Source organism: Numida meleagris, chromosome 2 (genome assembly GCF_002078875.1).
Source record: "Numida meleagris isolate 19003 breed g44 Domestic line chromosome 2, NumMel1.0, whole genome shotgun sequence".
Classification (NCBI taxonomy): Eukaryota; Metazoa; Chordata; class Aves; order Galliformes; family Numididae; genus Numida; species Numida meleagris.
This window is the reverse complement of record NC_034410.1, coordinates 64222991-64245828: the sequence shown is the minus strand read 5'-3', so window position 1 is coordinate 64245828 and position 22838 is coordinate 64222991. Positions and strand designations below refer to the sequence as shown.

The window sequence follows — 22838 nt, the reverse complement described above, 5'->3', positions numbered from 1 at the left end:
GAGGAGAGGAGAGGAGAGGAGAGGAGAGGAGAGGAGAGGAGGAATTCAACTCTCTTTCAGTTTTCCACTTAGGGTTTCATTGCTAGCTTCATCGTGCAGCAGTCACTATCCTGCACTTTGGGCTGAGCCCCTGAACCACAACAATTAATACCAGAACATATTATTTGGGCTTGTAAGGTAGTGTGACGCAGGATGCTAAATGATGATAGGCCACAGAAAAGGTCAAAAAACCCAATGGGGCAAGCAATGCACGTGTTGAGTACTGTGAGAGCTATGCTGAGTAGCTGCACGGATAACTGAGTTTGGGGGATTTCTCAGCTCTGCTCATTGCTCTCAGGGTTTGCAGTGCTGCAAGTAGCAAAGAAAAAAAGGGGGGAGGGGATGGGAGAAAGGCTGTGCAGATGTATGGTGAGGAAGTAATTCTAAAATGTGGCAGCGCTGTTGCAGCGGTGGTGGATCTGCACGACTGGTTACAGTGCTTCAGGGAAGTATATTTTGTGCTTGAGTCTTTCGTGTAGGAGGTCTGGGCACAAATGGGGATACCCCAAACCAACGCTGAAAAAAAAAAAAAAAAAGATCAAAGCATGCATATATCTATACTGTTAATTCCAGTTAGTACTAGGGATGTATCTCTCTGAACCAAATTCTAAGTTCATGGAACTATGTCATGCAGAGCAAGTGTAGATGCAATCTAAAGCAATGGGGCACACTGAGGTGATTTTAGTCCACATTATTGCCACAAACCTAATCACTTAAACAATGCATTGCTCAAACCAGAACTTTCAAAGCGTACACTAAACACTAAGCACATGTAAATCATTCCATTAACAACTTACACAAATACGTAATTTTATATCATCCTAATGTACCTGCAGACTGCCATTTGTCAAAATCTGCTGTATTCCCTGGTCTCCAAGACTGTAATATTCCACCTTACAAGGCTGCTTATCAAGTCATGTTCTGCACTGGTACTGCAGGAATAGCTCCTTTTGTGGTGAGGTCCTTCTTCTTCCCATGCATGTGGAGGAGGCATGTACAAACAGCGGTTGCATTTGTTAAAACTACCCTTTCACACCACTCCAGTCCTGGAAAGGCTTACATTACATACTTAGTGTTTTAAAAGCTTTTACTTTTATTTGAATCAAAACTGCAAGCACTACAGCCCAGGTGTGCTTCAGGCATGAGCACTCCAAGGCAATACGTGGGAGTTGACCTGTGGGGGACCGAGAGGTTGAGATCCAAGCTGCTGTTCTCCTCTGCTCACCAAAAACCAGCTGTTCCTGGGAATGCCCTTGGCCAGCTGCAGCTAGCATCAGGACAGCTCAAGGAGAACAGCCAACACAAATACCAAGGCAAAGATGCCTCCCGAGGGGTTGGGGAGGCAGAGGGTGACATAAAGACAACTTTCCTGCATTTAGGCAATAGTAAAAACAACAGTAACTAATAGCAGGAACATGTCTTCAACCATCTTCTTCCTCTAACATTCTGGCACATCGTTAAGGAACAAAAAGCCACAGCCTCCCTGGGCCCAGAAGCAGGCATATATCTTTTCCAGAATGTATGGGTACCACTTCTTAATTTTCCTCTGTGTTACAGCCCGATGACTACAACTGAACTTCAAGTCATGCAACCAAGGATTTTGTCACAAGTTTCACACCTCAGTGCACCTTGGCCCTCAAAACGCATGGTATTACAGCTGAGCAGGAAATTAAGAATGGGGAGAAGGTAAGGCATCTCGCCAGGCTGAAGTGATTTCAATGTGCAGAATAGAGTTGAGAAACTGGCAGCTCACAAACAGCAAGACTGTAGCCTGTCGGTTTTTGCCTGTTATTGCAGAGAGGAGAAATCTGGATCGATGCTGTTGCTCCAGGCATCATCTTCTGCATTTACATTACACAATCATTACCTAAAATTGTCCTGGGAAAATTCTAAGTCAGAAAGTTCAGACCAGATGGATTTAAACATTACATATTAGACAGGAGAACAGTTTACAGGGCAGAAATTTTGAGCATAGGCAGATGGGAGGTGGCTATATATTCTGCTGAATCACTCCCTCAGTCTCTAAGTATCAGTTTGCCTATATAGAGAATATAAACTATTATTATTATATATTATTATCATATAATTCTTGATTTGTACCAAATACTACAGCAATAATATCTGTTCTATGCATAAACTGCTATATGTGAGGTGAAGCTCACATTATATAGATATTTTTCTGGTACAAAAAGAGACCAAGAAAGATCGGTGCTGGTAACAAAATAGCTGCTCAGCAGAATCGCACAGAAATGAAGCAATGAAAATGGGTCCTGAAACACATTTGAAAGATTGCACACATGGCATCAGCATACACATGCATTTTGTAGCTGCCAAATGCAAGAAAGACTTTGACTAACTCCTGATTTATTTTACTGCTTCATCGAGAAAGAAGGTTGGTACATGGATCTACGGTTCAGTGTATTTCAGTGACTTAATGCATCTCAAAGTGTGTTCGCAGCTCTCCAGCACCCTCTTCTGGGCTCTGACTAGGCAAGCACTGTCCTCCCTTTTCTACTGCTCACCACAGGCCAAAATAATGCGGGGACGCAAAAGATTACAAATGGTTTCTTTACTCCTGTTGAAGCCTCAGAGATTATTTGTGCGGCATAAATTCATAGGAGCCTACCCCCAGAATTATGTCTTCTTTTGTACAATAATCTGACTCAGATTCAACTTGTCAACCAGAACCCCCAGCTCCCTTTCCACAGGGCTGTTCCCCAGCCTCTCGTCCCCTAGTCTGTACAGATATCCAAGGTTGCCCCTTCCCAGGTGCAGAATCTGGCACCTGCTCTTGTTGAACTTCATGCAGTTGGTGATTTCCCAGCCCTCTCTTTTGTTAAGATCTCTCTGCAAGGACTCTCTTCCTTCAAGGGAGTCAATAGCTCCTCCCAGTCTAGTGTCATCTGCGAATTTACTTATACCTTCAAGTCCTGTATCCAAATCACTGATGAAAACAATAAAGAGCACTAGCCCTAAAATGGAGCCCAGTCATTAGTGACTGGCTGCCAGCCTGATATAAGGCCATTTACTAGAACCCTTTGAGCCCAATCTGTCAGCCAGTAGTTTAACCTTCATACTACATTGTTGTCTAGCTCTATGCTGGACATTTTATCTGGAAGGGTATTGTAAGGAACAAGGATTTGCTGAAATCCAAAAAGATTACTTCACCTGGCTTCCCTTGGTCAACCAGGTGGGTAACGTTGTCATAAACAGAGATTAAGTTCATTAAATGGGACTTTCCCCACATGAGCCTCTGTTGGCTGTGACCAGTGACTGCATTGTCTTTCATGTTCTTTTCAATAACCCTTTGAGCTCAACGTTGCCACAGAAGGACAGTTTTGCTACTTACAAATTAGTAATCTCTCCAGAACTTTTTGATTCAGAAGTTTGGCTGAGATACTTGTTGAACACAGACTGAAATGAAAATGTCAAATCTGACTACAGATTCAATCTCCATGTACAAAGGACAGCAGATCTAGGATTTGCCTTTGTATCTGAATAGAATATCTGCCAAGGCAGAGATAGTATGTCTTTGCCCCATTTGTGACAGAAAGGCAGCAGAATATGAATGCACTGTCTCTCAATTTCTTGCAGAGTTGTTCATGGAACACAGATCAGAATGAACACTAAATAGTACCTAAGGAGGTTATATATAGGCAGCCTGATTTCAGGGAAAGACACCGGTCTGAACGACTTGAACTAGGAGTGGCAATGTGTTAGCTGTGATATTAAAAACATGAATACATATAAGCAGAGTTTTCTGATAAGGTATTTTAAAGTCTGCAGATATCCCATATTGCCATCTGTTTTATCTTGAATACTAACTCCTTGCAGTGTTTTAAAGACTTTTTTTTCCCCAGAGAAGAGAGAGATAAAGCAGTAAACTTTACAGACTAATAATTCTTCCCTTAGATGAAAAAAAAAACAAAACCAAAAACAAAAAAAACTTGGAAGGCCTGTTTGTTATGGAGAAAAGGTCATACATCGAGCTAACACTCTGTTTGCATAATCAAGTTGATGCTTTTCTAAATTTCAAAAGTGAGGCCAAAATTGAGACTAGCTGCTGACTGAAGCCTGTTATAGCAGGGGATGAACATATGATTCCACAAAACAGATAAACTTCACTTAGGTATCAGCAGAAACAAAAGGTGCTTTGCACAGAGATCATGACATAAATTAGCAGGCTGGGAAATCACCAACCACAAGAAGTTTAACAAGAGCAGGTGCCAGTTTCTGCACCCGGTTCAAGGCAACTTTGGATAGACTGGGAGATGAGAAGCTGGAAAGCAGCCCTATGGAAAGGGATCTGGGGGTTCTGGCTGATGACAAACTGAATCTCGGTCAGCAGTGTGCCCTGGCAGCCCAAAGGGCCAACTGTACCCTGCAGTGCATAAGGCCCAGCACTGAAAGCCAGACCAAGGAAGGGGTTGTCCCACTGTGCTCTGCACTGTGCAGCCACACCTCCAGCACTGGGTGCAGGTTTGAGTGCCACCATATAAGAAGGACATAAAACAGAGACAGGACCCGAGGGAACAGCATGGGGCTGCATCGGGGAGGGTCAGGTTGGGAGTTAGGGAAAGGTTCTGCACCAGAGGGTGGTGGGCATGGAACAGGCTGCCCAGGGCAGTGGTCAGGGCCTCAAGTGTCAGAGTTGAAGGAGTGTTTGGACAATGCTGTCAGACACGGAGTTTGGATTTTGGGTGGTCCTCTACAGATCCAGGAACTGGACTTGAAATCCTTGTGGGTCCCTTCCAATTCAGCATACACTATGATTATAAGAAAAGTTTTAGTGCACAGTCTCCTACCCAACATCAAGATTAACAATCTGGTATTGGAAACAGTGAGCAAGTCAGTGCCAAGAATATGCTTCTGAATGCATCAAATTCTGAAAATACAGTGAGCAGTTGACCCATGGACCAATGTCTTGTCTTTTTTCTCAATGAAGCAGCAAAACAAAAGGAGAATTAGTCAAAGTCTCCCTTGTATTTGGCAGATACAATATGTATGTGCATGTTCACCCCATGCAGGCCATCTTTCAAATGTATTTCAGGACTCATTTTCATTGCTTCATTCTGCTATTTTGTTACCACAACCAACCCTTCTTGGGTTGTTCTTTTCTATCGGACAAACATCCATGTAACCTGAATTTCACCTGTAACTATAGTTTACTCATAGAGCAAACACTGCAGTCATAGTAGTTGGTACAAACCAAGAATAACAGAATAATAATAATAGTTTATATTCTGCATATAGGCAAACTGATACTTAGAGATTCGGAGAGATTCAGCAGAATGTATAGCCACCTCCTATCTGCCTATGCTCAAAATTTCTGCCCTGTAAACTGTTCTCCTGTCTAATATGTAATGTTTAAATTCATCTGGTCTGAACTTACTGGCAGAATTTTCCCAGGACAATTTTAGGTAATGATTGTGTAATGTAAATGCAGAAGACAGAGTTGGACTCAATGATCCTTGGGGGCCCCTTCCAAATCAGGAGATTCTATGATTCTATGAAATTTATGCATTGCAGAATTGGTACTTGACTAACTGCTCCCCTAATACCTTGGAAAAGACTTGCTAGAAGAAGTTGCAATTAAGTTTCATATTGATAACACCTTTAAATATACATTTGAAAGCATTCTCAAACATTTTAGCGTTATTAAATATTAAACATCACAAGTTTTAAGAACAACCTAAACGATTAATCAGAACTGCTTCCCAGGACACTGTACTTGCTGATAGTTTGTTTTTCACTTAGAGATACTGTATAATCTTTAACACAAGAGGTTACCGTTTTCAATTTCTGTTAATCACTCCCAGACAGAGACTGAGAAGAAAAACAGGTCACAGTAAGAGGCTGTTAGTTACGTAGTCTTCCTGCTTCCTTCCTTCCTTCCTGTTATTCAAGCCTGTCGACTCTACTGCTTTAAGGAGAGAGACCAACATGAGGTTGACTGTCTCCTTTTTACCGCCTCTCAAAACAATCGTAGGAATAACAACAGTGTTGCTGAGACACGTATGATGCTCCAGGGCAGGATTTCAGTATCCACAGCTTTAGAACTACTGCCTCAAGGGTTTTGTTCTCTGGAATATTCACTGAAAGCTAATTTTTTAGAGAGTTTCTGCTATACAGTGATATGTATCATTTTTCCTTACTGCTTATTCTCATTGTGGCAAAGGTTCGTAAATTTCTTCTAGAAGAGAACTTCCACTAAAGATGAAAAACTTGCCCTCGATGAAGGCTTCACTTCAATTGAACAGCCTCTGATAAAAGTGCAAACCCTTGCACTAGGCACTAGAGGGCACAACAGATACCCGTCCGATACGTATTTTGAAATCATAATGCACTATTCCAGAGAGAGAGCCATGTGTACAATAAACTTTGTATTACTACTCGGAAAACAAACAAAATCATAAGGAAAGGTAAAATCGTTCCTGAACAGCTATAATCTAATTTATTTATTTTCCAAGGAAGATGACTGTGCCTTGCACCCTAGCCCAACAAATTACCTTTGGACAGAGGGGAAAAGCAGGGATGGATTTTTGTTCACTGTCATGCCCAGTGCAAGAACTAAGGGGCATCAACTGAAGCTGTTAGGAACCAGGTGCAGAACAGCCAAAAGGAACTGTTTTTCACACAGAAGGTAAGTCTGTGAAACTCCTTGCCAAGAACATTGCACATTTAAGGAATTGGCATGGATTCATAGGGAGATCGGGCAAAGTACTTGACAGAGAGGTAAACTGAAGTTTACCATACAAACTGCTATATGTTCAGGTCCAAGGTGAAGATAGCTGCAGGCTGAGCAGTGTCGTGAATATCCTACACGCTTACCTTGCCCTTACTCTTCTGAAGGAAGATACTTGCGAGCAGAGTTGAAGACAGGATACCAGGTTAAACAGACCCTTGGTCTCTACTGTATTTCTTATTTTCTTAGGACCTCTGTTTTGTGTTAGAGAGAACAGTCTGTGCCAATCAAAAGCAAGAGAAGCTATAAATATTCATATTGCTTATAAAGTACAACTCATTCAGTCAATGCTCGGGGATAACTGATAGGGACCGGAGAATTTTATTCCATTTTAATCACAGCTACATTTTCATTGCCAATTAGCAATGAATTCCTTAGAGAGAGAAAAATATTTACAGGAAAAAGTAACAAGAGAAGACTGGAGAGAGATATCAAATGCAATGGAAAAGAAAAAAGAAAAAAAAGAAGAAAAAGAGAGATTCCCAACCTGCAAAATGAAACTCCCATTGCAGATGTGCACTGTTCTATGAAGATGTCTGAGCCACTCTAACACTTTCCTGGGAACTAATTAACATTAAAAATGTGGGGGACACAAAAGAGGTGGAAGGAAGACTATAAGAAACTCCACTCTGTGCCACAGAGTTGCCCAAACAGCAAAAGTAAATGGATTCCTACAACCTCTATACTTTCTCTTAAAATCTCTGAAACATGTGCTCATGAGATTTCTAAGAAATGGCTGAACCAGGCTGCTGAAATCCTTACAAGGGGACTTGTCCAAAGGCAAACAGAAAAATGAAGGGATTTTTTTATTATTATTTTGTAAAATTATGAGAAATCAGCCTCACAATATTGTAGAAAGACACGCTTTAGGGTACATTAGGAATTAACATGTGAACTAATCAAGTAAACTTGTACAATCTTACTAAAAAATAAGATTTATGTGTTTTTTTACCTCTACAGTGAGATAACTGTCTTTAAGTAATATGTGGAGAAACACTTAATGATTTTCTGCATTCATATTTATAAAACCCTTGTGGTTGAGACTATCTCACACCTACAGTGGAGCTATATTTTCCAGTTAAAAGCCTATTATTCACTGGGTAGTAAAATAAAACATTTTTTGTCATAAGTATCTGTGCAATATTTTAACACAGGTGTCTGTCACAGAATCACAGAATAGCTTGTGCTGGAAGGGACCTCAAGTACCCCCTTAGTTCCAACCCCCCCGCCACAGGCAGTGTTACCAACCACTAAATCAGGCACTAGATCAGGTTCCCCAGCACCCCATCCAACCTGACCATGAACATTTCCAGAGATAGGGCATCCACAGCCTCTCTGGGCAGCCTGTGCCAGTGTCTCATCACCCTCTCAGTGAAAAATTTCCTCCTGACATCTAATCTAAATCTCCCCTCTTTCAGTTTAAAACCATTCCACCTTGTCCTATCACTACCTAGCCATGTAAAAAGTTGATTGCTCTCCGACTTATAAACTCCCTTTAAGTACTGGAAGGTCTCCCTGGAGCCTTCTCTTCTCCAGTTTGTTCAGGCTGAACAAGCCCAGCTCCCTCAGCTTGTCTTCAAAGGAGAGATGCTCCAGCCTTCTAATGATCTTTGTGGCCCTCCTCTGGACCTATCCCAAAAGCTCCTCATCTTTCCATCAGTCTGATGTGTTCTCTGAAGTCCTTCCTCCCCATGAAATATACTCCCCTGTTAATGTGATAGTTATGTTCAGGTGAACCTATTCAAATGTTGTTGACATTGACTACATATATGTTAACAACACAGCTTGAGGAGAACAACAATATTTTGCACTCTGAGAGAAAATCTCAAATTTCATTTGTACATATTACATTCACTGCTTGCATTACAGGAAACCAAGACAATTGTGACTTCTGCGCCAGCTATGTCAAAATATAGGAATTGAACCTCTTCATGTCAGGATAAGACCAAGCACATGTCAGCTCCCACCAAACTCTGAGAAAGCTTTGGATATGTGGGCTGAGCAACAGCTATCATTCACTCTGAGTAGGCTCCTGATAGCAGTGGGTATGGATAGGAAAGAAAGCAGGGCCTCAGAGGAGGCTGCGTGCCAGCAGAGATCTGGTCAATGTTTAGGTGGTGCCCAGGCAGCAATAGTGATACTGAATAGAATAGAATCTTAGAATCATTTCAATGAGTTGGAAGGGACCTTTAAAGGTCATCTAGCCCAACCCTCCTGCAATTAATAGGGACACATATAGCTAGATCAGGTTGCTCAGAGCCCCGTCCAGCCTCTAAGTGACTGCTGTAGCCTCAGTGTACACTGCTGCTCTCAGTGCCTGCAGCACTTTCTCCCTGGGAATAATGGGAAATGCTGGGGGATTTGTGTCTCCCATAACCAAGGCAGCAGGTGAAAAATGCCGGTGACACAAGGTTTGCACAGAGGTTTTCTCGTTGCAGGAGGACGCGGGTAGCTCTGTCATTTATTGATCAGTGCTTTGGGCCCAGTCACTTGGTTTTCACCTCAGATTCTCCATTTGGAAACCCCAAAGAATCGTTCTCACCCCTCTACACATGAGGAGTCGCACCAAAGGTTTGGAGGAGACGTGGGTGGACCTATCAACGAGCATCGCCTTTTACAACGGAACACGAGCGAGCATGTGATCCACCCCATACCTGTACACACAGACATAACGGTAATGACAGCGCGTAGCATAACGAACGCCTCCAGCGGCAGCAGCAGCCACAGCCCCGGGCCGCTGCCCGCCCCGCATAGGGCCCGGCCCTCCGGAAGGCATTGGGAGGGCAGCGAGCAGCTCGGCTCGGCTCCGCACCGCCCGGCAGCCCGTCCCAGCGCAGAGAGGCCGCGGGGCGCCGGGCCGGCCGCAGGGACGTGCCGGGGCTGCCTGGCCCCGCTGCAGGTACAGCACAGCGGGGAGAACTGCGGGACCGCGAGCTCCGGGCCGGTCATCACCGTCCCGAGATCTGCGCTGCAGCGGGGCCGGGGGAGCGGCGAGTGGGTCTGAAACCGGGTTTGAAAAGGAGGCAGGAAGAAAGGCCGAAACGAAAGCAGGATTCTCTGCCAAACGTGGGGCGAGGTGGGATGTGAGAAGTCCGTTCTCTCACAGCGCTCTGCCCGCTCGGCAGAACTCACAAAGACCGTGCTTGCGGGCCTCCCGCCCTGCTCCTGGAGACAAGGATCGTACAGGGCAGAGATCTTGCGTGCACCTCTTCGTGGTGTTTCTCACGTAGACAAACAGGCCATTTGAGCTTACAGGCCGTACTGGATTCTCAGGACAGGACCTTCCAAGCGCTCCTGGAAAATGGCAGGTAAGAACAAATACTAACACAAATACCATTCACTTAGGCCCTCAGCATGCTGGTGTATGGAATGCCTATATTGTTGACTTGTGATACTAAGCCATTATTTTTTCAAATCACTGCAATTCCCTCAGCAAAGGATGTGCTTGAAAACTCCAGTCTCTCCAAACACCGTGTCAGAGTGCCCTCAGCTCCACCTCCACCCACTGAAGTACTTATTGCTGAGAGGAACAGCGCAGAGGAAACTGCTCTTCGTATTCCAGAATAAATTACAGAGTGAGGGAGCGGGGGTTTGGATAGTTTGTACAATTGTTAAATTTGTGATAGCATTTGACACAAACAGCAATAGACTTTTAGCCAAACTGTTGTCTGATGGAGGACACAAAGCATACTGAAGAAATAATTGCGTAGTATCATTTATGTTAAAAAAAAATTGCTATTGTTTTTTCAAGCCTTCAGCTCTGGTTCTGTTACATCTGACACCTCAAACTTACCTGCTACCCGGGTGGTGATCTGAAGCATACAGCTTGTGAGTCCATGGGAGAAAATGAACTCAGGAGTCACCTGAATTACATATTGCCAGCCAGGAACTGAGAGCTGCTTGTTTTGCATATTCAGTCTTTTTCAATAATACTTGGAAATTTCGGAGAATACAATCGTAGAATCATTAAGGTTGGAAAAGACTGCTAAGATCACCTAGTCCAACCATCAACCCATCCCCGCCATGCCCACTAACCTTGGCCCTCAGTGCCACATCTACGCAGTTCTTGAACACCTCCAGGGACAGTGACTCCACCACCTCCTTGGGCAGCCTGTTCCAATGGCTCATCACTCTTTCTGAAGCTACATCCTAGCGTATCCATCTTGCCATTTAATTTAACTTAAATACACTGTCAGCAGTTTGACATAAACCAGAAAGCTCACTGACACACCTAAGAAAGACCATGTCGCTTTCTGTTGATGTCACCATGAAGACACTGAAGTGGGCTAGTGGCATCTTAAACATCTACCCTGATGTTGTCACTCGCACAGCACTGAAACAGAAGATGTAGGGAACCTGCAGGAAGATGCTCTGAGCTCCCAGAAGTCGGTTCTACAACATTTTGAGGACACGTAATTTGGTGCTGCTTTGATCCCATCCTGTTTGTTCAATTGCTGTCGCTTGTCTACCCAGCTGAGGGAGCTAAACCAACAGGCGGCTTTTTTTTTTTCCTTATGTTGTAGGGTGGGGTTTTTTGGGCAGTAGTGGAATCAGCCAAACACAAAAGCTGATTCAAGGGGATGCACCTTGTCAGAGGAGAAGTTGGAAAGCCCTGAGTTGAGCTGGTGTAGGGCAGTGTGGCCTGCTATGGAAATGCACCCACTGTCCACTGAGTTCCATCTAGGAAAACCCAGCATTGCACAGAATTGTTGGAGGAGGGGCACTTACTGATTACTTCCTCATGAGTCACTCATTGCTGCTGAGCAGGAGTCAAATGACAGCTGCTGCTGTAATTTTCACTAGTTTTGTGCTGCTTGGAAAACACAGCACAGAAAAGTGAAGAACCAGGCCCTGGGTCCACAAACTGTTTTGTATCCGCCTATCTCAAAGGTGTCTTTTGCTTTTCTTTCTGCCTCCAGGGAGAAAAGTCCTGATAGTCTACGCTCATCAAGAGCCTAACTCTTTTAATGGATCTTTGATGACAGTTGCTGTGGAAGAATTGAGCAAACAGGGCTGCAGTGTCACAGTGTCTGATTTATATGCAATGCATTTTGAGCCCCGGGCAACAAGAAATGACATTGTCGGTGAGAGATTTTTCAACAGTAGCAATGAGACAAACTTGCATCTTGTTCATCCTACTGCATTAACAATCTAGAACCCATGCTGCTAGGTGCACTCTGAGAAACGGTTGCTATCATTCTGTACAAATATACCTCACCTAACAAGACTCTACTTTTTTATTTTCTGCAAGCACTGATCCAGAAAGGTCAGTGTAAGTATTGCCTATTTTTTAATAAATCTTAGTAGAAATGCCCCCTCTATTAGAAAGATGAAACACCTGTACAGTACAGACCTGTAAAACAGTGTTCTGTCTTTAGACTGAAGGGAATGAGGGATGTCATTGTTTTCCTGGTATTTCCAATCAACTGAAGAGTCATTCTAAGAACCAACTCCCCTTAATGAACAATATTACACATGCTTTCTGCAAATTAGCTCCAGGCACTTAAGTGCATGGGCTTGTGAGTCATTTTGGCATCTTGCAACTATTCAATAGCATTTAGCCATAGAGCTTTTCCTAGTCAAGAAAAACAAAGCTTTAACACCACCTATGAGAACTGACAATCTTTCTTTAGAACAAGAATCAAAAAGAAATATCTCAGGTGTTAGGTGAGCACTGGCAAAAAAAAAGAAAAAAAAAAAAAGACACTTTTTAACAGTGAGACTACAAGACTTGAACATTTCTAAAAGTCCACTCCTGAGCATGACCCTTGGCTCACAGTAAGATTATTGAGAGACAAAAATGCATTAGCACTTGTTCAGAATCAACGTCTGCTCTGAAGTCCATTTCTCTTGGGTGAGAAATGTCTTCAGATATCATTGTACAACTTACTTAGCTCAGTTCATGAGGTTACTACTTCCACCTTCCAGTACTTTGCACCAGTCCTGCTAAACACTGACAATCTGCTAGTTGAATCAGCAGGAATGAATGCATATGTTTGATTTGGACATACCTGAATCAGCCCACTCAGCCATAGAGGAGTCAGCAGAGCCAGCGGATACTGGTTCCCCAGCATCTGCTGAGTTTCCACAGAGGCTGGAAAGCAGCTACATAGTGCTTGTGACTGCGGTTTCAGTAAGCCCCAATGCAGAGGCAGAACAATTATCAAAATTCTCTTAAATCTTCTTAAATCATCCACCTGTATCACCAGAGTCTAAGAGCCAAGATTAGGTCTTCTTTTTGCACGTTACATGTTACTACAGAAAGGTGAAAGTTTTAGTACTCTGAGATCATACCTTCCTCCTCAGTTGACAATCAAGTAATCATCTATCAGCTGTGATGATACTGAATAGCCACAAAAAAAAAAAAAAAAAAGTAAGCAGGAAAAAAAAGAAAGCAGTAACTCAATTTAGAACTGTAAATCACAAATTGCATTTAATTCTTTTTTTGGATACAGTGCTGTGGATGGAATAAGCAATGACCATGCCCTTCTTTCCACAGGTTGCTTGCAAAACTCAGATGAGTTCAATTACGGAGTGGAGATGTCGGAAGCTTACAAGAGAGGATGTTTGTCCAATGATTTGATCGAAGAGCAAAAGAAGGTGCAGGAAGCAGACTTACTGATTTTTCAGGTCATTATTTTAAATTGTATTAAAATACTTCAGCTGTAATGCACAGGGCTGAACAATCTAAAACAAGTAGTAAGTGAGATGACAGATTTCATCAGGGAAAATGGACATCGACTCTAGCCAGAGTAAAAACAGGCAGCAATCAACATCAAATGATTTGTAGCCAGCATAGCAATTTCAAGGTGTCATGTTTTTTCTGATATGGTGTGTATTTTAGAAAAAAATAAAAAATTCCAGATCAAGTGTATTATTTGTGCTAGCGCAGTATGAATTTTTCACACAAATAATGGCTCCACGCTGACGTTTTTAGCAAATAGGAAGGCATCTCAAATCAGACCTTTAAAACATCCAAGTAAAATTCACACCTGCACTTTGCTTAGAAACTAACATTCAGAAACTGGGCAATTAGGCTACTTTCGTGAAGACTGCTTCTTATGCCACCTGCACTCTAAAACAATTGCATGGGTCAACTCAGACTAGAAAGTATTGAGTGCAAGCTAATGCTATAATTCTCAATATGAGAACTGTGCCATATTACCATGTAGCCTGATACTATACTCACGTCTTGGAGCACAAGCAAAGCAAACAGATTCATGCACAGGAATGTGTGTAAGGCTTTAATGCGAGTAAGCAGTTTTAAGTTTGGGAAACTGTAACAGACACCAAACCATCAGCTGTACGGACGAAGGCTTCATCTCTAAATAATGGCACAGTAACAAGCACAGATCGGGAGTACAATTATTGGAGTAGTTATAACAGCAAATCCAGAAATTCACCACAACAAGGCCAAACATAATGTCCGTATTCACAAAGATGTACCTGACCGTGGTTATCAGGCAGCAGGAAGCCTGGCATGGCTCTTTTTATGGGCGAGCAAGTCTGGGCAGCCAGAAGGGTTGGGGAGTTTTGACTTCCTCAACCGTACTGCCCTCTTTCATTGCTGAGTTGGACAAGCAGTGTCTGGACTTGATAACTGATTTTCACAACTCAGGTCTGCTCTCCTCTGTGGTAGTCCTGTGTTGGATGTGCACAGGGCCCAGAAATATCACAGGAAGCAACACTAACTAGCCCCACAATGTGGAAACAATGTTCCCTGTGGTAGACAGATGCCTGGGTGCAGAGTAGCTCCTAAATGAAACAGCAGCGTCAGCAGCATAGAGAGTGAAACTTGTCAGTAAATTTACAAATGCAGTCAATAGCAAGGATAAAGTACACAATGTACAGGCCTCCAGAGTGCTGAAATCCAGGAGGCCCTGGATGATAAAAAAGAAAATATTCTGACCAAATTCATAATCCAGCTGTTGGCCTTACGCATAGCTCATATATATTCAACTGTCCTGTTCCCGATGAAATTTAGGATATGACTGTATCTCGAGCAAGTATTTCAATGTATGTTTTCATCATTTTCAAAATATTGTTTCTGAGATAAGTATCATAAAACATCCCCTGAAGGAAGTGGTTGCTTTCTACTTTCTGTTGATAAAATACCAGAAGTAGTTCGGCACATTCTGGTGCAGAAAAAAATAAAAAAAGAAAGATGAAAAAGAAAAAAAAAAAGAACACCTACTGTTAGAGAGGAAGTTTTCTTCTCAATATGGTGGTTCAAGGTCATCGTGTCAGTGGTGACAGCACTGACAAATGTCATATCAGAACTGATCACCAGAAGTCGTGGTAATAGATCTCTCTCTGGCCATTTTGGCAACGTTAACCATTAGTTTATACATTCCTTTTGCATTTTGTATGGTCTTGAGAATTAAATGGAGTTAAATGACATTTTCCAGCTCTACCATTTTCCAGCTTCCATTTGTCTGGAAGCTCTCACGTTCACCATGGTATTAACGTACTACAGCTGCTTAGCTATGTACCTGAGATTTCTACAAACAGAAAGCACTTCAGTTATTTTTGCCAAGCATAGTTACTGCCTCTCCTTCCTAGAAGAAGGCATGTACAAGATATGAACTGATTAGGAAAACAAGGAATTACCTACATTAGACTCTCTGCATTAACAAGGTCATTCATTTTTTGCCTAGTTTCCCTTGTACTGGTTCAGCATGCCAGCAATCATGAAGGGCTGGATGGACAGAGTCTTGGTCCAAGGATTTGCTCACGATTTTCCAAACTGTTATGATTCTGGTTTGCTTAAGGTATGTTTCTGAGGTTGTTTTATTAAGTTCAAGATTTTTGCAGTGCACTTTAGGTAATGGTCTTTCTTTTCATAGAATCATAGAACTATTGAATGGCTTGGGTTGGAAGCGATCTTTTCCATTATATTTGTATAAAGCTCTCACTTTCAGCTGTCCTCCATTCTGTGGAGGAATAGTTTTCTGAAGCCTCTGGCTTATTCAGGCCTTCAGCACTGTAGTTACGAGGGCTGCTTCAAAAGTAATGTCTCCTAATTTATTATGTTGGCCCATGATGTCAGAGGCAGATGTTGGTGGTATGACAATAGAGGCTGAACTTTCCCTCCAGTATTCCGTTACATTTTGTTGCTGTGCAACAGATGGCAGCAGAGGGGCAGTCTGACCAAATGGCATCTGACATGGAAGTGGGTATGAAACAGAAGTGTGGAACTGAATTTATCCATGCAGAAAACATGCCATTCATTGACATTCATCAGCACTTGCTGGACATTTCTGAAGACTAAACAGTGGCTGTGAGCACAGTGAGGCAGTGAGTGGTTCATTTCAGCAGTGCAACAGTGAGAGTTCGCTGGTGCAGATTTTTACAAGTGCAGCATGCAGGCTGCTGTTCATCATTGGTGAAAATGCATAGCTAATGGTGGTGACTATGTTGAAAAGCAGTGTTTTGTAGCTGAGAATTTTCTCTATCAAATAGCATTACTAGTTTTTTTTTGTATCTATTGTAGTTTCCATGGAAATAAATTGAAGGCATTATTTTTGGAGCAACCTGCATACATTAGTTCAGGTCTTTGAAGCTGAGCTTACTTATCAGTCCAAAGGTATCTTAAGCAGCACTCAATGGTTGCTTTGTAAGTACAACATCTTTCTAGTCCATTACTAGGCCTCATTCCCTCAGCTTCCTCCAAAACACCATCTAGACACGAGTCCTCTGCAGTATGTTGCAAAAGGTACAAAATAATAAAATGAATCATTTTAGAGTGAAGGCAGGGGAAGAGGTAAGTGCCATGCTTCCAAATTCCAGCTGAAGCAGCTGTTTTTCATTATTACTTCGAGATATTCACACCAGTTCAGACTAGTGGGGCTATAGCAGGTCAATAACATTATTCTTCCAAGCAACCCTTCTGTGCACTAAAATATTCCAGAGGAACTGGATGATTAAGATCACCATCTATAGATGCAGCATCTTCGAAATGAGAATGCTACAAGAAAGTGTAATCGTATTGGTGACAGACTTTTCTTTTTAATTGGATCTTGCTTATTCTATACAAATTAAGAAAATCCATGAGCTTAGGTCAACCTTAGTGCTCTTTTGACCATTATGTAATGACAATTCAATAGGCAGAATATACTGACATGCATAAACAGGAGTTTATGTACAATAACTAAGTGAGGTAGAAACTTTGTACCTGTGGCAAATCTGTGAAAAAGAAAAGCACTTTTGATATAAAATCCTGTGTGTTTAATTTTTGAGGTAAAGTTTAAGAAGTTATGTTCATGGTTAGGATATGGAAACTCCAGATAAATATGCATGAAATTCTAGACTCCCATCCCAGCCATTTCCGTCTTTTCTTCCCTGTAGTTTACACATTAGGCAACATCAGTGTCTCAAGATGACAATTCACAGCTTTTTAATTCTTCTTGGCATTGGGAATACCTCTGGAGAATTTTGACACACTGATGGATCAGAAGATCTGATGGATGTTGGTAAAAATTGCTATACCTGGAAGTAAGCCATATGAGTTTTGCATTTACGTTCAATGTCATTTCTGATTTTAACTATTCCAAGTATTTCAGATGGTTTAAATTTCAGAAACGGCTGCCCCACTGAGATGAATAGGAGTAAACCACAATCATCGTAGCTGCAAGCTGATTACAGGCAAAGTTGAGATACTACACTGAGTCATGCCAGGAGAAATGTAATTTTAATTACGGAAGCTATGACAGGGAGAATAGGTGCTGAGTACAAGCCTGTGGCCAATACCACAGTTATTGAATCAGAAGAAACAAAGGGGTTTTAGAACACCTGAGGGATAATTTGAAAGCCAGCTATAGCTTGGAAAGTGACAAGCAAGCGCAAGTCTGAATGAGGACTGCAGCATTCAATTACTGCATTCATGAGAGAGAGGAATAAAGATATCCTCAGTAATAAAGTGCTTTCCTATCACAGTTTTCCAAACATTTAATAGGAGAAAGCAAGGGTCAGCTCTGTTTTATAAAAGGGTGTCCCTATATGTAATTCCTTTTCTTTACGATGTGTCTCTGCCTAAAACCCTGATGCACAGTCCATTGTCTAGCTGCACGTGTTCAGCCTGTGACTCAGAGCTGCTGCTACACCTGAGGTCTAGGAAACAGGACACCTCTAGAAACTGATGATGTCCAGGTTTCCCTGAATCTCTCAAACTATTTAGCAACTCTTCTTTAAACACGGCTAACTTAAGCACTGTGTTCTTTTTTTTTTTTTTTTTTTTTTTTTTTTTTTTTTTTTAATTCTAGAACAAATTAGCTATGTTTTCTTTCACCACTGGGGGCAGCGAAGAGATGTACACAAAAGGAAGTATCAATGGTGATATCCGCTATCTCCTGTGGCCCATGCAGGTATAATATATGAAATCTATTGTTATTGTTGGTACTCATTTTCCTGAATCTTTATTATTCAAATTTTTCTTTCAATTGTACTGATGTCAGTTTTACATAAAATATATTTATTGTATATTATAATAAATTTTGCGGTCTAACCATTTTGAATACTGGCTGCGTGCCCTTGTGAGGCTATCTAGCTGTATATCCTGCAAATCAACATAAGAAAGAGTGCTAAATGCAGCTGGGAATTCAGAAATACACAAAGAGAAAATGGCAAGTTGAGCTGACAGATTCCACAGAACAGTATCAATGAAGTTGACCTTATTCAGTGCACTGTGTGTCATTCTGCTTAATGTCTGCCCTTCAACACTAACTGCCAAGATAAATATCGAATGTCCGCAATTAATTTCCCTTCTCCTGATAAAGGCACTGGTTTAGAAAACCTGTCTTATGCTGGGTCACAGAAACTGTTTTAGATTTGAATATTCCACATGCTTGAATTGAAAATGAAAACCTAACTATCTGCTGAGGCGTTTCTTTCTTTCCTTTGGGTTTAGCATGGCATCATGCACTTTTGTGGTGTCAAAGTCCTTGAGCCTCACATCTGCTTTGCTCCGGAATATGTCTCTGAGGAAAAAAGGAAGGAGATGCTTGTTGCCTGGGCACAGCGTTTGAAGACTCTTTGGAAGGAAGAACCCATAAACTGCTCTCCTGAGTGGTATTTTAAGTAATGTTCAAGCACAAGACTACAGATATTTTTTCCATTCTTTTTGGTGCTTTGTTTCAATATCAGAATGTTATCTTCAGAATTCACATGCATTATAGGTATCTTGAATACTACAGCCGGCAGCTTAGCTGACAATAAAGCATTTGTCTTTATTGATTTCTGAGGAATTCTCTTCAGTGATGGGTGCACAGCCCTTTGTGAAGAACTAACCTTGCCCATATAAATAGTGACATTCTGCCTGCACGTGGTTAGTAACTCAAGTGTTATTTAATTGCAAATTATACCATTATTGCTTATGAAACAGTAAAGTACGTTGCCAATTTTATTTCAACACTCTTTGTACCAACTGCCTCTTTTTTCTTTTTTTTTTATTGGCCAGGAAATACGCTCAGTCTCATTGTGGGCAAACCTGTTTTTTCAAATGAAAGATCTACACTTGTGCCTTTGAGCTATAAAGCTAGATTGTGGATAACACAAAAGGATGTACAGTTGCACAGTGACTCAAAGCCCTTAAATTATACAAGCAAGTGACAATTTTGCCTTGGTTCAATAACTCTTGTGTATGAAAGTCAATGAGAATAAAGTGGAAAATGTCATATGCACAAGTTGTCGGGAAAGCACATTTATGCCCTAAAGACACAAGGAAAATAACTTCAAGTTACCTGAAGAGGGATTGAAGGACAAGTAAAACCCTCCATAGGAAAATAAGTGCCTAACCATGGAAGACTTGTTTCTTTGGAGGGGAGCAATTCTTTGGAAGCCAAACAGTATTATCCATATTCCTCAGAGTATCTTCAGATATGTGGAACCTAACTGTACAATTTTCTGGATTTTATAATTGTGGTGCTTACCTTGCCAGGAGACAAATGAGTATCTGGTATCAAGAAAAAATCTCAACTTACATGGAAATTCTTCCATTCTATATAGCTAACCATAATTATCAGATCTGGCTCTTTGGCTGACAACTGATCTTGTGAAATCACGTATATATAGAATATCTGAAAAGAATCGTAGAATAGAATCATAGAATCACCATGGTTGAAAAAGACCTCTGAGATCATCTAGTCCAACAGTCCACCTACCACCAGTATTTCCCCACTAAACCATATCCCTTAGTACAACATCTAAATGTTTCTTTCTTTCAACACTATAAGGACTTTCTCAAAAATGAAATTTCTTGTCACTGTCTGGTTGACAAAGATTCACAACACGTATAAATTTCTAAAAAATCCCAATTACAGTTTCCTGTCAAGCACAGAAATCCCACTGCAAAGCCCTAGCAGGTCAAAACCTGATTTGCCTATTTGCTCAGTAAAGGCACTGACTCTGTAAGAAAGAATGTTCGGGGAGAGATTATGACTCACAGTGCCATGTGGTTCAATTTCCTCTCACTCTTCACTGTGTCAAGAGTGATCTGACTAGTTAACACAACAGAAGAAAATTATTTTCTAAACATTTGGAGAGAATAAAACATTATTCAGGGTCAGTTGAATACTTACTGTTGTTTCCTATGGGCAACTAATGAAACTACATTAGAATGTACCAGCACATCCTGTATGCATTATTTTCTGCAGAAGAGTTCACACCGGAGACTTGGGGAAAAATGGAAGTGAGGTGTTACATAGCAGAATAGGAAGTGTCTCCATCAAAGCAATCAAGACCAGATATAATCTCTTTTTTTAAAATTAATATTTTAAAATTAATATTAAATTAATTATAAAATTAATTTTCAAAATTAATAAAATAAAATTAATAATAAATTAAAAATTAATTTTTAAAATTAATAATAAAATTAATTTTAAAATTAATATTTAAAATAAAAATTAATATTAAAATCTGAAAACCTGCAGCTTCCTAAGTCCTTCGATCATTAAACCCATGAAGGAAAAAATTTCTGAGAAAATAAGAATCAGCTCAAAACTTTGAGATTATCATGGATGATAAGGATACTAAGGAACATGGCCAGGCTGACAGTTGGACATGACCATCTTGAAGGTCTTTTCCAATCTATAGGATTGTAAATGCAAATACTAAAGTTGCACCGGAGAGGAATCATCCTTATCTTTACTGTGTTCCGTTCCCAGAGAATTCACGAAAGAAGGAAGCGGATATGAAAGTAGAAGTTGCAAGTGTCAAACAAAAAGTTACTTTGCTGAATCAACTGCAGTGCTTAGTAGGTTTAAATGTTAAATGAAGAATGTGATTAATATATATATATTATTCAATACATATATTATTATATACATATATACATATATATTATATACATATATTATTCAATATAGGATAATTACTCAAAAATGATTAAGATACACTTCAGGATACTACTTGCTGCATGTGTGTCAGCTCATTTACATGTATGATAATATTAAGTGCCTGTATTAGACTGGTTATGCATAATGTAAGCATACAAGAGCAGCAGTGTTAGGTCAAAACAAGCATTCTCCAACTTTGAATCTTTTCTACACAGTGGTTATAAGCCAGGAAGAGCAAGCACTTCCCCTGAATACTGTCCTGGTCTCTGACTATATTTAGTTTTGGGGATTTCCTAGGCTATGTTTGTTTTCTCCATATTTACCAGCTCCAACAGATCTCTCCTCTATATTTTGTTCAGTTCTCTCTTGGATTTATGCCAATTTTAAGCAGCTAGTGTTCTTCAGCAAAGTTCATCTGGTCAACTTTCCTCGTACATAGCACTGGAGTTGGGGAAGCCCAGGAAGGGAGAAGCACCTGGTTCTGAGAGCTTCATTTGTTTACTCCCAATCAGCAGTAAATGATCAATCCCATCCATTCATCCACATGACAGAGTTTTGTAGACATGCATCACTTCCTCTCCTAAATAATCTATTTCCCATTAAGTCCTACCCTGCTTAGTTATTCTTAAAAGAGAAGGTACTGGGCTTTGGAAATGGTTGTTGCTCTCCTCTGGACTCTTTCACTTCCACTATCTTTCTACTGAGAAAAGCAGACCAGAAGAATCTCCAGTCAACTGTGTGACTCTTGGATTAGTATGACTTTCTCTGCTCCATTCCTAATAATTTCAGACGTATACTGTACTTTTTCAGTGGATGCTGGGCTAAAGTTTTCCTCTGCTATAACCCTAGTACTTAGCTGTCAGTGGGAGTTATAAACTTATTCTTAGTACAAATGTAAACTTGCACTTCTAAAGTAACCTGCATAGAGGTTGGTTGCAGGCCCTCTCTACTCCTTAGTGGTATCTGGATTCATCTGGCAGCTCTGCAGAAATTAAGCACTCATGAAGTGTTACAAATTTCACACTACAATGACACTGTGGTGCATGAAGCACAGTTAATGTCAGGATGACCTCAAGTTTTGTGACTCATCTCTTCAGTGAGCTGTAAGAAGGATCAAAAAAAAAATCAAACAAAAAGCAGCAGCAGTAGATGCAATAGCTGCCTTATGAAGAATAAACTCACAGTGCTGGAGTGTGGATGTCAGAAGAATCAGGGCTGTAGTACATAAAATTAGAGCTCTATCTGAAACACCTAACAAGTGGCTTTTCCCTGAAGTAGGGCAAGACTTCAAAAGCTGTCTGAAAAAGGTGCAGGGCAACCTGCTGTAGGCATCCCTGCTTAAGCAGAGGGGCTGGACCAGATGACATCCAGAGGTCCCTTCCAACCTTTGTGGGGTTCTTTTGTGATTATATATATATGTATTTTATAGATATACATATATAGTGAATATATGCATTGTAATTTGTTTTTTTGTGATACAAAATTTGTGATGTTGTATGACTCAGCCTATATGGTGATGGTAGTATTTACAGCACGCAACAATTTCTCACATGCCTTTCAACAGTTTTTGGACTTGTTTTGGCTTCCTGTCTCAAACACTAGTGTTTTAAAAAGAGTTTTTGCCTCTTGTGAAAATCTTTAGTCTCCAGATAACGCGCACATAAGGTACTGACTACTAATGTCAGTCACACACAACTGCTGCTTTATCATAGACTGTTCAATTT

The 22838-nt window shown here is 40.9% G+C and overlaps 1 protein-coding gene across 1 annotated transcript; it reads left to right on the top strand.

Annotated features, from left to right (window-relative positions):
• Positions 9154 to 19461, top strand: NQO2 (N-ribosyldihydronicotinamide:quinone reductase 2). Its single transcript, XM_021385400.1, has 6 exons — positions 9154 to 10092; positions 11704 to 11868; positions 13284 to 13414; positions 15442 to 15555; positions 18046 to 18147; positions 18690 to 19461. The coding sequence occupies exons 1-6, from the start codon at positions 10086 to 10088 to the stop codon at positions 18861 to 18863; spliced, it is 693 nt and encodes a 230-aa protein (XP_021241075.1). The 5' UTR covers positions 9154 to 10085; the 3' UTR covers positions 18864 to 19461.

Excerpts from the sequence above, each read along its gene's own strand:
- NQO2 (XM_021385400.1), top strand. Across the intron at positions 11,869-13,283 it reads AACAAGAAATGACATTGTCG|GTTGCTTGCAAAACTCAGAT; the intron begins GTGAGAGATTTT and ends TTCTTTCCACAG. Across the intron at positions 15,556-18,045 it reads ATGATTCTGGTTTGCTTAAG|AACAAATTAGCTATGTTTTC; the intron begins GTATGTTTCTGA and ends TTTTAATTCTAG.